Consider the following 15,511-nt stretch of genomic DNA (forward strand, 5'->3'; position numbering starts at 1 on the left):
CCTGGCATCCTTTTCCTTAACAAAAAATATTTTTAACATTTCCTGTAGTGCAGATTTTCTGGTGATGAATTCTTTCACTCTTTTTATGTTTGAAAAGTACTTACTTCACCTGCACTTTGAAAGGCATGTTACTGAATTTTGAAATCTGTTAACAGCTTTTGTTTGCTTGTTTTTTTAAACTTTCAGCACTTTAAAGATGACATTAGTTTGCATTGCTTCTGGTGATAAATTACAGCAGAATATTATGTTTTTCTTATGTTATGTTTCTCTGTATGGAACATGCTTTCTGTTCCTAGCTGCTGTGAAGGTTTTTTTTTTCCCTTTATCACTGGTTTAATTAATCTGATTATGATGCACTACCTTGTCGTAATTTTCTTCATGTTCCTTATACTTGGAGTTCATCAAGCTTCTTGTTTATTATTTTTGTTTGTTTTAGCATTGTTTGTGGAGTGGGGAAGGCTTGTTGTTTTAAGAAAAATTAAGAAAGTTTGGTCCATTATTTCTTCAGATTTCAGGAATTCCAGTATATATAAGTTGTCCCCAGCTGACAAGGTATGTGTGTGTGCTTCATTTAGGGTAGTTTTCATTGCTCCATCTTCAAGTTATTAACTGTTTCTTCTGCAGTGCCTAACATGCTCCTAACAAATTTTATTGTGTTCTTTACCCTTTGAAATGTAGTTTTCAAGCCTGTAATTTTGATATAGGTCTTTTATCTATTTTCCATAGTTTAACTTGGATTTTTGAAAGTATGGAATATAGTTGTAAAAACACCTTTAATGTATTTGTCTGCTAATTTTAACATAACACAGTTTAAACTGATTCTTTTTTCTTATTTTGGGTTTACGTTCTGATTTCTTTACAGGGTAGGTAATTTTTTAATTAGATGTCAAAAATTGAATTTTACAGTGTTTGGTAATAGTTTGTATTCCTATAAATATTCTCGAGAATTCTTTCTCAGTTGCAGTTATACTGAGTTCAGTTCAGTTTCTCATTCACGTCCAACTCTTTGCAACCAACCACTGGACTGTAGCACCCCAGGCTTCCCTATCCATCGCCATCTCCCGGAGCTTGATCAAACTCACGTCCATCAAGTCGATGATGCCATCCAACCATATCATATGCTGCCGTCCCCTTTTCCTCCTACCTTCAATCTTTCCCGGCATCACGGTCTTTTCTAATGAGTTAGCTCTTTGCATCAGGTGGCCAAAGTATTGGAGCTTCAGCATCAGTCCTACCAAGGTATATTGAGGACTGATTTCCTTTAGGATAGACTGGTTGGATCTCCTTGCAGTATAAGAGTCTTCTCCAACACCACAATTCAAAAGCACCAATTCTTCAGTGTTCACCTTTCTCTATGGTCTGACTCTCACATCCATTCATGACTGCTGGGAAAACCATAGCATTGACTAGATGGATTTTTGTTAGCAAAAAAATGTCTCTGATGTTTAATATGCTGTCTGCTGCTAAGTCACTTCAGTCGGGTCCAACTCTGTGCGACCCCATAGACGGCAGCCCACCAGGCTCCCCTGTCCCTGGGATTCTCCAGTCAAGAACACTGGAGTGGGTTGCCATTTCCTTCTCCAATGCATGAAAGTGAAAAGTGAAAGTGAAGTCGCTCAGTCGTGTCTGACTCTTAGCAACCCCATGGACTGCAGCCTACCAGGCTCCTCTGTCCATGGGATTTTCCAGGCAAGAGTACTGGAGTAGGGTGCCATTGCCTTCTCTGGGTTTGTCATAACCTCTCTTCCAAGGAGCAAGAATCTTTTAATTCTATGGCTGTAGTCACCATCTGCAGTGATTTTGGAGCCCAAGATAATAAAGTCTGCCACTGTTTCCATTGTTTCCCCACCTATTTGCCATGAAGCAATGGGACTGGATGTCATGATCTTTAGTTTTTGAATGTTGAGTTTTAAGCCAGCTTTTTCACTCTCCTCTTTATTTTTTACCAAGATCCTCTTCAGTTCCTCTTTGCTTTCTGCTGTAAGTGTGGCATCATCTGCATATCTGAGGTTATTGATATTTCTCCCAGGGATTTTGATTCCAGCTTGTGCTTCATTTAGCCAGGTATTTCACATGATGTACTCTGCATATAAATTGAATAAGCAGGGTGACAATATAAAGCATTGAGCCACTCCTTTCCCAATTTTGAACCAGTCTGTTGCTCTATGTCTGGTTCTAACTGTTGTTTCTTGATCTGCACACAGATTTCTCAGGAGGCAGGTAAGGTGGTCTGGTATTCCCATCTCTTTCAGAATTTCCCACAGTTTGTTGTGATCTACACAGTCAAAGGCAATAGTCAAAAGGCACAGTCAAAAGGTCAATAAAGTGGAAGTAGATATTTTTCTGGAATTCTCTTGTTTTTTCTATGATTCAATGGATGTTGGCAATTTGATCTCTGGTTCCTCTGCCTTTTCTAAATCCAGCTTGTACATCTGGAAGTTCCCAGTTCATGTACTATTGAAGCCTAGCTTGATGAATTTTGAGCATTACTTTGCTAGCGTTTGAGATAAGTGCAATTGTGCCATAGTTTGAACATTCTTTGACATTGCCTTTCTTTGGGATTGGAATGAAAACTGACCTTTTTCAGTCCTATGGCCACTACTGAGTTTTCCAAATTTGCTGGCATATTGAGTGCAGCACTTTCACTGCATCATCTTTTAGGACTTGAAATAACTCAGCTGGAATACCATCACCTCCACTAGCTTTGTTCGTAGTGATGCTTTTAAGGCCCACTTGACTTTGCTTTCCAGGATGTCTGGCTCTAGGTGAGTGATCACAACATTGTGGATATCTGGGTAATTAAATCTTTTTTTGTATAGTTGTTCTGTGCATTCTTGTCACCTCTTCTTAATATCTTCTGCTTCTGTTAGGTCCATACCATTTCTGTACTTTATTATACCCATCCTTGCATGAAATATTCCCTTGGGATCTCTCATTTTGTTGAAGAGATCTCTAGTCATTTTCATTCTATTGTTTTCCTCTATTTCTTTGCACTGATCACTTTGGGAGGCTTTCTTATCTCTCCTTGCTATGCTTTGGAACTCTGTATTCAGATGGGTATATCTTCCCTTTTTGTTTCACTTCTCTTCTTTTCTCAGCTATTTGTAAGGCCTCCTCAGACAACCATTTTGCCTTTTTTCATTTCTTTTTCTTGGGGATTGTTTTGATCACCACCTCCTGTACAATGCCATGAACCTCTCTCCATAGTTCTTTAGGCACTCTGTCTATCAGACCTAATCCCTTGAATCTATTTGTCACTCCCACTGTATAATCGTAAGGTAATACCTGAGGGTCTAGTGGTTTCCCTACTTTCTTCAATTTAATCTTATTTTGCAATAAGGAGTTCATGATCTGAGCCACAGTCAGCTCCTGGTCTTGTTTTTGCCTGCTGTATAGAGCTTTTCCATCTTTGGCTGCAAAGAATATCATCAATCTGATTTTGGTATTGACCATCTGGTAATGTCCATGTGTAGAGTCCTCTCTTGTGTTTCTTGAACAGGGTATTTGCTATGACCAGTGCGTTCTGTTGGCAAAACTCTGTTAGTCTTTGCCCTGCTTCATTTTGTACTCCAAGGCTAAACTTGCCTGTTACTCCAGGTATCTCTTGACTTTCTACTTTTGCATTCCAGTACCCTATGATGAAAATGATATCTTTTTTTGTGTTGGTTCCTGAAGGTCTTGTAGGGCTTCATAGAACCACTCAACTTCAGCTTCTTCAGCATTGGTGTTTGGGGCATAGACTTGGATCACTGTGATATTGAATGGCTTGTCTTGGAAACGAACTGAGTTCATTCTGTCATTTTTGAGACTGTACCCAAGAACTGCATTTAGGACTCTTTTGTTGACTATGAGAGCTACTCCATTTCTTCTAAGGGATTCTTAGAAGTAGTAGTAGTAGATAGAAGAGTCATCTGAATTAAATTCTCCCATTCTGGTCCATTTTGGTTCACAGATTCCTAAAAAGTTGATGTTCACTCTTTCCATCTCCTGTTTGACCACTTCAAAATCAGTTTGATTCATGGACCTAACATTCCAGGTTCCTATGCAATATTGTTCTTACAGCATTGGACTTTATTTCCATCACCTGGGCACATCCATAACTGGGTGTTGTTTTTGCTTCAGCACCATCTCTTCATTCTTTGTGGAGTTATTTCTCCACTGTTCTCCAGTAGCATATTGGGCACCTATTGACCTGGGGAGTTCATCTTTAGTGTCATATCTTTTCGCCTTTTCATACTGTTCATGGGGATCTCAAGGCAAGAATACTGAAGTGGTCTGCCATTCCCTTCTCCAGCAGACCACGTTTTGTCAGAACTCTCCACCATGACCCATCTGTCCTGGGTAGCCCTACATGGCATCGCTCATAGTTTCATTGAGTTAGACAAGGCTGTGATCCATGTAATCAGTTTGGCTGGTTTTATGTGACTATGGTTTTCAAATTGTCTGCCCTCTGATAGATAAGGATAAGAGGCTTGTGGAAACTTCCTGATGGGAGGGACTGGCTGTGGAGGAATCTGGGTCTTGTTTTGATGGGTGGCTCTATGTTCAGTAAATATTTAATCCAATTTCTTTGATGGGCTGTGTTCCCTTCCTTTGTTCTCTCTCTTCAAAAGGACTTATGCCAGCACTACTGTAGTCAGTGCCGCTGACCCCCTGGCAGGCCACTGTTGACTCACGCTTCTGCCAGAGACTCCTGGACACTCAAAGGCAAGTCTGGCTCAGTCTGTGGGGTCACTGCTCCTTTCTTCTGGGTCTTGGTGTGTACAAGGTTTTGTTTGTGCTCTCCAAGAGTCTGTTTTCCAGTCCTGTGGAAGTTCTGTAATCAAATCCCACCGGCCTCCAAATCAAACTCCCTGGGGGTTCTCAGTCTCTTTGTCAGATCCCCAGGTTTGGGAAATTTGTTGTGGGTCCTAGAACTTGCATAACAGTGTGAGAACTTCTTTGGTATAACTGGTCTCCAGTTTGTGGGTTATCTGCTTGGTGGGTCCATGTAGGTCTTATGGCAACCTCCTCTAAGAGGACTTAAGCCACACACCTTGCCTCCCAGATCTGCTGCAGCCAGAGCCCCTGTCCCCATGGCTGGCCACTGCTGACCTGTGCATCTGCAGGAGATGCTCAAACACAAGGCAGGTCTGGCTCAGTCTCTGCGGGGTCTCTGGGTCCTGGTACACACCAGGTATTTGAGCCCTCGAGTGTATCTGGCGGGCACAGAGTTTGATTCTAAATGAGATTTAGCTCCTCCTACTGTCATGTTGGGGCTTTTCCTTCACCCTTGGATGTGGGGTATCTTTTTTTGGTAGGATCCAACATTCTCCTGTCGATGGTTGTTCAGCAGCGAATCGCAATTTTGGAATTCTCACAGGAGAAAATGAACACATGTCCTTCTACTTCACATTCTTAGCAGTTACATTACTTAGACATATTTTTATCCTTTCAGGTCTGGCTTTTAAGGTTTGTTGGGCATACCCAAACAAGTGCTTGGCCTATAACTAATTGTGATTCATAAGGTTTTTCACTCTGGCTGTCAAGAAGAGTCATAATTTCCAGATATATGTGAAAATTGAATAATAGCCCCTCAAATCCATTCTGAAAGTTCTTTCTGTAGTCTAATTTACTAACAGGCATGAGCTGATCTGTACTCTGTTAAGTACTCAAGGGATCTTTTGCAAATCTCCAAAGGTGTTTCTGTATGCAGCTCTCTACTTTCTGATGCTTTATCTTGTGAATGCTAGTCACCCTTGTTCTCTCTGGACTCTCAGTTCTACTTTTCTGATTTCTGACTGGTTTTTGCTGCCTGCCCTATAGCCTGGAAATTTTCTTGGGCAATGGCAGAGTTCATTTCCTTTGCTTTCCATCTCTCAGTGACCACTGTCCTTACTGACTGATGTTCTACCTCTTAAAAATTGTTGTTTCATATATAAGTTTTTGGATGCTACTATTTCAATTGAGAGAGTAAATTCAGTCCCATTACTCCATCTAGGATGCTACTAATTTTTTTTTTTTTTAAGGAACTAGAAATGCCTTATCTTAAGAAACTGCTTGGCTACATGAAGCCAGAAATAAATCATGTAACTACGAGCTATATTATGTTTTCTTATTAATTTTGGCTACTCTTGTTTTGTGGAATTAAATATAGTTTAATTTTTCTTTGCTTCTATGCTGAAACCAAGAAAATAACTGTCATTATTCTAGCTTTATTTTAATCAGAAGCTAAGTCAAATGAATGAATGATATTAAGGCAAAGAAGTACAATGAATGAAACACTGAGGAAAGAATCAGAAGACCTTACATTCTACATAACATATAATTAACTCAAATTCAGAATAATCACTAAAAATATATTTATTAACTTAGTATTTAATTTTTAATTGGTAATTATTTCTGAAATAGTGTCTTTTATATGAACTGTTTAAAATGTTTTGAAAATCAATTGGGCAACATGATTCAAGAGCTATAAAAATGATGTTTCCTTCTATTTGCTAAATCTACCCCTCAGAATATTTCATGAAAAAAAATTATTATTTTTAGTAGAAATAAAATCTAAATGCATAAAGTTATTCTATGAAGTGTTTTCCAGGTGGCTCAGTGGTAAAGAATCTGTCTGCCAATGCAGGAGATGTGAGAGATATGGGTTTGATCCCTGGGTTGGGAAGATCCCTTGGAGAAGGAAATGGCAACCCACTCCAATATACTTGCTAGGAGAATCCCAGGGACAAAGGAGCCTGGCCAGCTATAGTCCATGAGCTCTCAGAGAGACACAACTGAGTGACTAAGGACACATTCTCTGCAGTATAATTTAAAGTCACAAATACTTGCAATATGTCAAGCCCATTACCTATAATATCTCATTTAATTTTTACAACAAACTCTGAGAGATGGTATTATCATCATACTGATGAGAATGAGGCTAAGTATCAATAAAGCAACAAGTCAGAGGAGCTGCTGAGATTTAAATCCATTCTGATTCTAAACCCTATGCCTGTCATCCCTGGACTCCATATACTCTAGAAAAGTGAAAATAGATACTTATTAAGATAACTGGACATGGACTGCTTTGCCCCATCCACTTTAATATTTTAAATTTCCATTTTATGATTTATTTTTTAGACTATGATATATTTAAATATGATTTATTTTTATTTATATACACTAAATAGATCTTTTAAAAAAAAAATAATGTCACTGGATAATTGAGATTTTAGCAAAAAAAGGAAGTTGGGAAATATCTGTCTTCTGGAATTCACAGTATTACAAAATCACTACTTAAGCGATGGTGTGAAAAAGGGAAGGGCTTCCTAGAGGATTCACTAGACTTCCCTTCAATGCCTGATCCAGTACTTTTCTAAAAAAAAAAAAAAAAAAAAAAAAAACACAAACCAGTTGAGAACATGTAGAAATTTACAGAAACATGAACTTAATAAGCTCAAATAATTCTGGATAGAGCAAATGAATGAATGATATTAAGGAAAAGAACTACAATGAATAAAACATTGAAGAAGAAGTCAGAAGACCTTATAGTCTACATAAAGTATAAGTAACTCAAATTCAGAAGAATCACTAAAAATATGACATTCTTACATCTCTGTTGGTGAAACCCTTTTCTTGGGATATGAGAAGAGAAGAGCTAGGGTGCTATTTATACTTTATAAGTTCTGTGATAGGAAAGCAAAAGTAATGAACGTGTACTGATCACTGCTGGCTGATAATACATTTACTGTAGTTTTATTTGTTACTAAATTTTATTTCTCTGACTGGATTGCATGAGTAACAGCACCCACCCCCCTTTTCTAATTAGTTAGACTTAGTTACACATATCCCAAAGAAAAGAAAGCCTACTTCTGCTGAGTCAGCCTCCAGGACACCTGTAAGAAGACTGTACAGGAATGATGGGGTGATGAATGTCTGCTGAATAAACAGAGAGCATCCTCCTGTTTGGAAGATATCTAGATCTGACTCTCAACTTCCTATTTTCAAATATAGAACTTAAAAGGAGGCTGGGTAACAGTTCAAATCAGTCCACACCAAGTTGCTGGTATTGTTTTCTATAGATACACCTCCATCTCTGCAAAGCCAAAAGAGCTGAGCCATAAAATATTCTTCACTGGAACTAATGACAGAACTTTCTCTGTCAAGTGAAAAGATGTTTAATGGTTTTTGAGAGTCTGCAGTTGAGAAAGCTCAATCTATTTGCCCCATATCAGCAAGGGAGGATTGTAATACATATGTTCTTAATTCCTCAGGTTCTTTATAGTCAAATGGAACCTGCTTCATGGTATAATGGGATGATTTCCAGTTCCAATGCATTAACTTACTAACTCTGTGATCTGGACAGTTAAAGCAATATCTCTAATGTCAGTTCCCTCATCTGTAAAATGGGGAAAATCTTTGTTTCACAGATACATAAAGCCCTTAGTACAGTTCCTAGCAAAAATAAACAGCTCCCAGTAAATAGTTCTGGTTTAGGAGTTTTATAAATATTTAATGATGTATGCAAAGTTCATGAGTGATATTGATTATATATGTAGTACAATCAATTGATGAACTTTACACACACACAAATATGTATCTATACACGTACTTACATATACATACACATAGATATATATTCACTTTATCCATGCCAGAATTACTGAAATGATTGAACTAGTATAGGGCCTAACTCTCCAAGAGATTCTTTAAAAAAAAAAAAAAAAACACACACTGAATCATTTTTATTTCATCTCCTTCATACAGACTTAGTTACTTTTCAACATGGATCATCTGCAAAGCACATAAATATTTTCAAAATTAACAAGTTAATGTTTTATACATTAACAGATGTATTAAAATACATCTGAAAAAGATACAAACTTTGACATGGTGTTGAAACCTTGTCTTTGGTCCTAGAGCAGGTCATAAAGAGTAAAGTAAGTCTGAGAGAGAGAAACAATGTCATATATTAATGCTGAGGCTAGTCTTAAGGACTGAACTCATGACTTAAGATGATAAAACGATGTGACCATTTTATTAATATATAGATATAATTTCCTAGAAGTCCAACACATCAGGTGTGTGCTAAGAGCCAGAATAACACCTGACTTAGTAGTCCTCCTTTGTTGGGAGGCAGACATTGATAAACAGCACAAATGGCAACGGACCACCGTGATCAGTGTCATGAGGACTGAAGAACTTCTGACCACAGCAGGGGACCTGGCCAAACCCCAGAGGAAACAGGGAGGGTTCTCTTGACCTGGGATCTGAGAAGGGGAGGCAGAGAGCATGCAAGTGAGGGAGGCATGGGGAACTGCATACCCATTGAACACCTGACACGATCTATCAACAGAGAGGGTACAGCTCAAACCCTTCATTCTTCCCAGACATGTGGAAGGGGCTCTGGAGGTAGGGACAGGAGCATTTCCATGGCTCAGTGGTGGGAGGCTCTCCAAAACTCTCTCTGCAAACACCAGGCCAGAGCGTCTTCTGTTTGAAACCTATAGCATCTTTCTGAGTTGAGGCTGAACACTGTCTAGGCGGGCAGCAAGCATCTCTTCTAACAACTTGCTAAAGTGGTCTAAAACAAGGCGGTGTGGTGGGGCTTTACTTTTAAGTCTGTAATGCTAATATTATTCAGTGACTTTCTTTTTGCTATGAGGCTGGACTTAATTTCTTGGTGAAGTTAAGTTCACCCACAATGAAAGTGGTAACTGAGTCATCATTTGGTCACATCATCATTTTGGTCACATCATCTCAGTCAAGCTAAGATTTGGTGCTGAACTTTTCTTTCTTTTTTTTATTTAATATCTGGTATTTTTAATATTAAGAATTTTTATCACTGTCTTTCCCCTTTGATAGTATCTTGTTGCCTGGATGCCTAAAGAATTCTTTAATTTTTCCTTACAAGTGTATCAGCTTAACTAGGACACATTTCAGATTCATGTTCCGGTTATAAATTTCCTAGAACATACTGTGCTTTTTAACTTATTTTTTAATTGGAGGATAACTGCTTTACAATATTGTGTTGATTTCCTGTACAAAACCACAAATCAGCCGTAATTATGTATTTTTTTATATATATATATATATATATATATACACACACACACACACACACACTCTCTCCTACTCCCACCCATGTTCCCAACCCAACTCACTCAAATATTCTTGCCTGGAGAATCCCTGTGGACAGATGAGCCTAGCTGGCTAGAGTCCAAAGGGTTGCAAAGAGTTGAGCATGACTGAGCGACTAAGCACAGCATAGCACAGTGTATATATGTGAATGTTACTTTCTAAGTTCATCCTTCCCTCTCCTTTCCCCACTGTGTCCACAAGTCCATTCTCTGTGTCTACATTTCCATTTCTTTCCTGCAAATAGGTTCATCACTGCTAACTTTCTAGTTTCCATAAATATGCATTAATATATAATAATAATGCATATTGATTTATGCATTAATCATAATGCATAATGCATAATCTGACTGACTTCACTCTGCATAACAAGCTCTAGATTCATCCACCTCACTACAACTGACTCAAACTAACTCTTTTTTTTAGGGCTGAGTAATATTCCATTGTATATATGTACTATATTGTCTTTATCCATTCATCTGTAGATGGACACTTAGGTTGCTTCCATGGTCTGGTTGTTGTAAACAGTGCTGCAATGAACACTGTTTCTTGGAGATCCTAATAGGCAACTAGAATTAGGAAATGCAAGAGATACATTCTTAATCTGAAGTCCTTACAACTCTTGAGAGAAAAATAGTAAATTCATGAACTTGGATGGAAAAAAATTTAGATCTTTATTTTCCCTAGACTCTCATTCAAATGTATCATTTCCTGTATTATGAAGCAACAAACCAGTGTAACACTATCAATACCTGTGACTTTGCACCAAAGGAAACCACACAGAATCATGTTGAGTTGTAGAGTTGCTGCAGATAGCTCAAGGTGGCATTTGAAGTCACCATTACATCGAGACTGCAGTAAGTATTAATCTGCCATTAGACTGTATTTTTAGTCTCTTACTAGAGTAATATATATTACTAATATTTTTTAACATAATTCAAGAATTTCATTTTAATATAATGGGAATATTTTATTACCTTGCAAATTTCGTTTTATGCACTCAAAATTGTATTCTGAAACGGGCTTTTAGGTTTCACCAGGGTGCCTACAGAGGTCATGGCACTCACACAAAGTTAAGAACTCTGTATTTAGAGGCTAGTAATCAGGAATGCATCTTCAGAATGCTGATGAAGGGCAACTTGAGTCATTTTGAACATAATGTGTGCAGTGCTGCTTTTTCAGTAATAAACTGAGAAAGGGCTTCAGTAGAAATTACATATCTTATAATAGAAGTATTACATACCATTGTTCTTCCTTCATTCATTTCTCTAACAAAGCCATCATTCCCTTTTCTACCTTCACCAGCCGAGTCACTGATAAATCCTTACCTTTTGCCTAACTCTCACTCTAACTGCCACAAACGATAGAAAATGTCAGTCTTTGCTTCCTAATTCAGTGCCTTCAGACAAAATGCAGCAGGAATTTGTTGGTAAAATTTTTTGTAAGCCTAAAATATATGATTTCTAAGGTTTTTGTAGTGAGAATGAAAGGATTCACTTAAAATTGATTTCTGTAAGCCTTAATTATACATTTCATAATAAGCATTGCAAAAATCTCAGCTTAGGGGGGAAAAAAAAACCCTTAGCAATAGATTGATTGATACAATTATCAGTGTGCCAAATTTAACTCACAGATAAATAAAAGGAAACCTTGAAAGCCAAGAAGAAATCTAGTATGTGTGTGTGTGTGTGTATGTGTGGGTGTGTGGGTGCTCATTCGCTCAGTCATGTCTAATTCTTTGTGACCTCATGGACTATAGCCCGCCAGGCTCCCCTGTCCATGGAATCTTCCAGGAAAGAATACTGGAGTGGGTTGCCATTTCCTACTACAGGGGATCTTTCTGACCCAGGGATCAAACCCATGTCTCTTGTGTCTCCTGCATTGGCAGGTGGGTTCTTTACCACTGTGCCACCAGGGAAGCCATATGAGTGTAGGCTTTGGTATAATTCTGTGACAGTCAAGAAACAAGCCCCTTACAAGACATTTCATCTATACATTCAAGACGTTCTTCCTGCTGTCTCCTCTACTCCATGGTCAACTGGTGCCTACTGTCTCTGGAAATAGAGATACTGGTTATGGGTGTTAGCTGACCTATAAGCCCCCCAACACAATTTCTTTTTCAAAAAAGTTAACCCTTGGTTAGAAGCTGCCACAATGGGTTGAATTATCCAATCCCTGTCATTAAAGGTGGCAGCCAGGCACTTGAGAATGATGTGGGAAAACTCCAGTGAGAGTGATAATTAAACTTGGAAAATGAAGGGTCACCTTCTTTCATTCAGCTCATTGGGTTTGGCATCAGAGTAATTCTAAAACAGTGGGGGATATTCTACTCTCAGCATGGCAATATCTAGGTGCACACACATTATTTCTATGGGTTCAAATGGGAATGCCATTTTAATTGTATTTAAAATGTTAACTTTAATATGGGGAGTAAAAATGTTAGAAATTAGTTCTAAGAATACAGAAAAAGAATAATGAGTGAAATCTAAATGGTGAAAGAGTTAGAAACAAGAAAAGCATGTATTGTTTTCTCAGAAGAAGAAGCATTATAAGAGAAGAAAATTGTTTCCAGGGAAATTGAAAAGAACATTTAAATGCGTTCAAGTCTTTCTACTTGACTGTAGAATCACAAAGCAAGGGTTTTGTCTTAACTTTCTTATCTACTTACTGTCATTTCTTAGAGGCCATTATTATAATATCTTATTCCTGCTCAAAAGAGGGTAGAAAGTATCAGGTGAGCTTTAAGACAAGTTATTAATAAGAGTTATTGTCCAGAAAAAGGGTTTTTTAATTACATTGGTTCATCTAAATACTATTGAAGGAATATTTCATAATATTCTTATTTTGCATTAAATAAATAATACTGAGCTTTTAAGAGGACCTGAAATGATATTGCAATATAAGCAAGTATACTCTTGAACACTATTACTACAAAGGGCATAGATGCTAAAATCAAATTTCAAGTTCAAATTTTGGCATCACCATATAACAGCTGCGAGCCTTAGGCATGCTACCTAATGCCACATGCCTCAGTTTCCTCATCTGTGAAATGGGGAAAATAGTACTACCTATCTTATAAAGCTATTAGAAAATTAAATGAGTATTAAAATATATAAAGCATTTATAACCATATCTAGTACAGAGTGATTATTATATAAGTGCTTATTCTTACATAGGGTCATAGTGTCACAAAGAGTCAAACATGACTGAACCAACTAAGCATGCACTGCTGCTAAGTCGCTTCAGTCGTGTCCGACTCTGTGCGATCCCATAGGCGGCAGCCCATCAGGCTCCACTGTCCCTGGGATTCTCCAGGCAAGAACACTGGAGCGGGTTGCCATTTCCTTCTCCAATGCATGAAAGTGAAAAGTCAAAGTGAAGTCGCTTAATCATGTCTGACTCTTAGCGACCCCATGGACTGTAGCCCACCAGGCTCCTCCGTCCATGGGATTTTCCAGGCAAGAGTGCTGGAGTGGGGTGCCATTGCACACACACTTACTTATTACCATTATTATTTTATTTCATAAAACTGTAGATTATGTTTTAAAATATATTATTAATTATTTTTATGGATGAACACTTTTGTCCTTGGCATTATGAGAAGAGATTTCCAAAAGATGTGGATTCTTTAAAATGCAAATAGTCCAACAAAATTGTTACTAGAGTTGATTGTATAATGCTCATACTGATAATTGCAACATCAAGCTCCAAAATTAAAAAATTCCTAATAAGCAGAAGCTATTGATTTCAGATGGCCTTTATATAGTTTCTTTCACATCTGAAGGGTTGAACTGAGGAAGATAAATGGTATCTTATGTGATTATATTTTGTTTTAAGATAAGAGAGATTTTGGAAATAATTAGAGCTTTCTAAAACAGAAAAATAAACCTGATGAGCTAGGCCAATGTGTGATAGCTTAAGTCCCTTTGTAAAATTTTCTGATTTATCAGTTTGTGGGCAAATATCCACAGATTTCAATTAAATTATTTATTATTATTATTAGAATATTTGAAGTGTTCTCAAGGCAGTGGCACCACACTCCAGTACTCTTGCCTGGAAAATCCCATGGACGGAGGAGCCTGGTAGGCTCCAGTCCATGGGGTCGCTAAGAGTCGGACATGACTGGGTGACTTCACTTTCACTTTTCACTTTCATACATTGGAGAAGGAAATGGCAACCCACTCCAGTATTCTTGCCTGGAGAATCCCAGGGACAGAGGAACCTGGTGGGCTGCCGACCATGGGGATGCACAGAGTCGGACACGACTGAAGCGACTTAGCAGCAGCATTTATCTTTAAAAGATCATCACAGAAAAATCTTTTTACAATGCAAACATTGCCCCAGACCTCAACATCAATTCACCACCAGCTCACTGAGAGAAAGAGAAAGAGAGAGAAATGTGTGTGTGGGTGCATGTGTGTGCACAGTGTAAGGGGCTAGGGGACAAGGAGGAGAATGAATGAATGACATTAAGGACAATCCTAACCAATATTGAAGAGAAAAATACTGTGGACTAAAAAATACCACAGGCAATATATAAAAATCCACCAAGAAACGAAATACTGTCTGGAAGCCTGATTTTACTATAATTTTTGTATATAGTACTTTAGAAAGAAAAAAAGGTTTTATAAAAACTAGTTTGCTCATTCAGAATAAAGGTGTTAAAATATTTGGTAAGTTATTTCCCACTGAAAAATATAAACTACATAAGAAATTCTGCATCTGCTTCAGCTTTATATTTAAAATGATTTACAGTCTGCAATTTCTTCCTAAGGTCATCACCTTCATAAATACTAGCCACATACAGTGAAAACCAACTCAATAAAATGAGTATTTCATTTCTCTTCCTCCTGCTTATATAGATACTTCTTCCATCTACATGGCACCCATTTATAACAAAGCCTTACATTGTGTGGATTTTTATGAGTTCTTTAGCATTTCTTTCTTTTTTATCTTTCTATGCATCAGCAAAGCAACTGGCAGATTCTTTAATAAAATATATTATACACATTAATATTTATAAGCCTACGAATTGGATGTTTAAATAAACATTCACCAACTTACGCCAATTCTTTTGTTTTAGGCGTTAAATCACACTTACATTGTCTGGAAAGTCGGCTTTTAGTTCAGTGACACTTTGACACCAATATGCAGCCGTTTTTTCACTGATGAGCTCAATATTCAGGAAAGAGCTTTGTCCAGGGCCATACATGGGGCCAGAGGTGGTCCCCCGGATGATTCTGGGTGAAACATTTGTCACTATATCCTGTTGAAAGAGTAAAGATATTAGGTCTCCTTTCTACAAAGAAAAACTGTTATCTTCATTCTATGCTCATTTCCATATGACAGCATTCTACCAAGTCCTGTCTCACATTTTTAATATATTTTAAATTACAGCTGAACATAA

The 15,511-nt window shown here is 37.7% G+C and overlaps 1 protein-coding gene across 1 annotated transcript in view; it reads right to left on the reverse strand.

The window, feature by feature from the left end:
- Positions 1–15,511, reverse strand: part of DPYD (dihydropyrimidine dehydrogenase) — a 927,694-nt gene that overhangs the window by 384,658 nt on the left and 527,525 nt on the right. The window contains exon 14 of the mRNA XM_086391370.1: positions 15,206–15,370. Within this exon, the coding sequence (XP_086247496.1) occupies positions 15,206–15,370 (165 nt within the window). The remainder of the gene's footprint in view (positions 1–15,205; positions 15,371–15,511) is intronic.

The sequence above is a fragment of the Bos grunniens genome, chromosome 3 (assembly GCF_055505025.1).
Source record: "Bos grunniens cultivar Pamir isolate PY7600 chromosome 3, Bosgru_T2T1.0, whole genome shotgun sequence".
Lineage (NCBI taxonomy): Eukaryota > Metazoa > Chordata > Mammalia > Artiodactyla > Bovidae > Bos > Bos grunniens.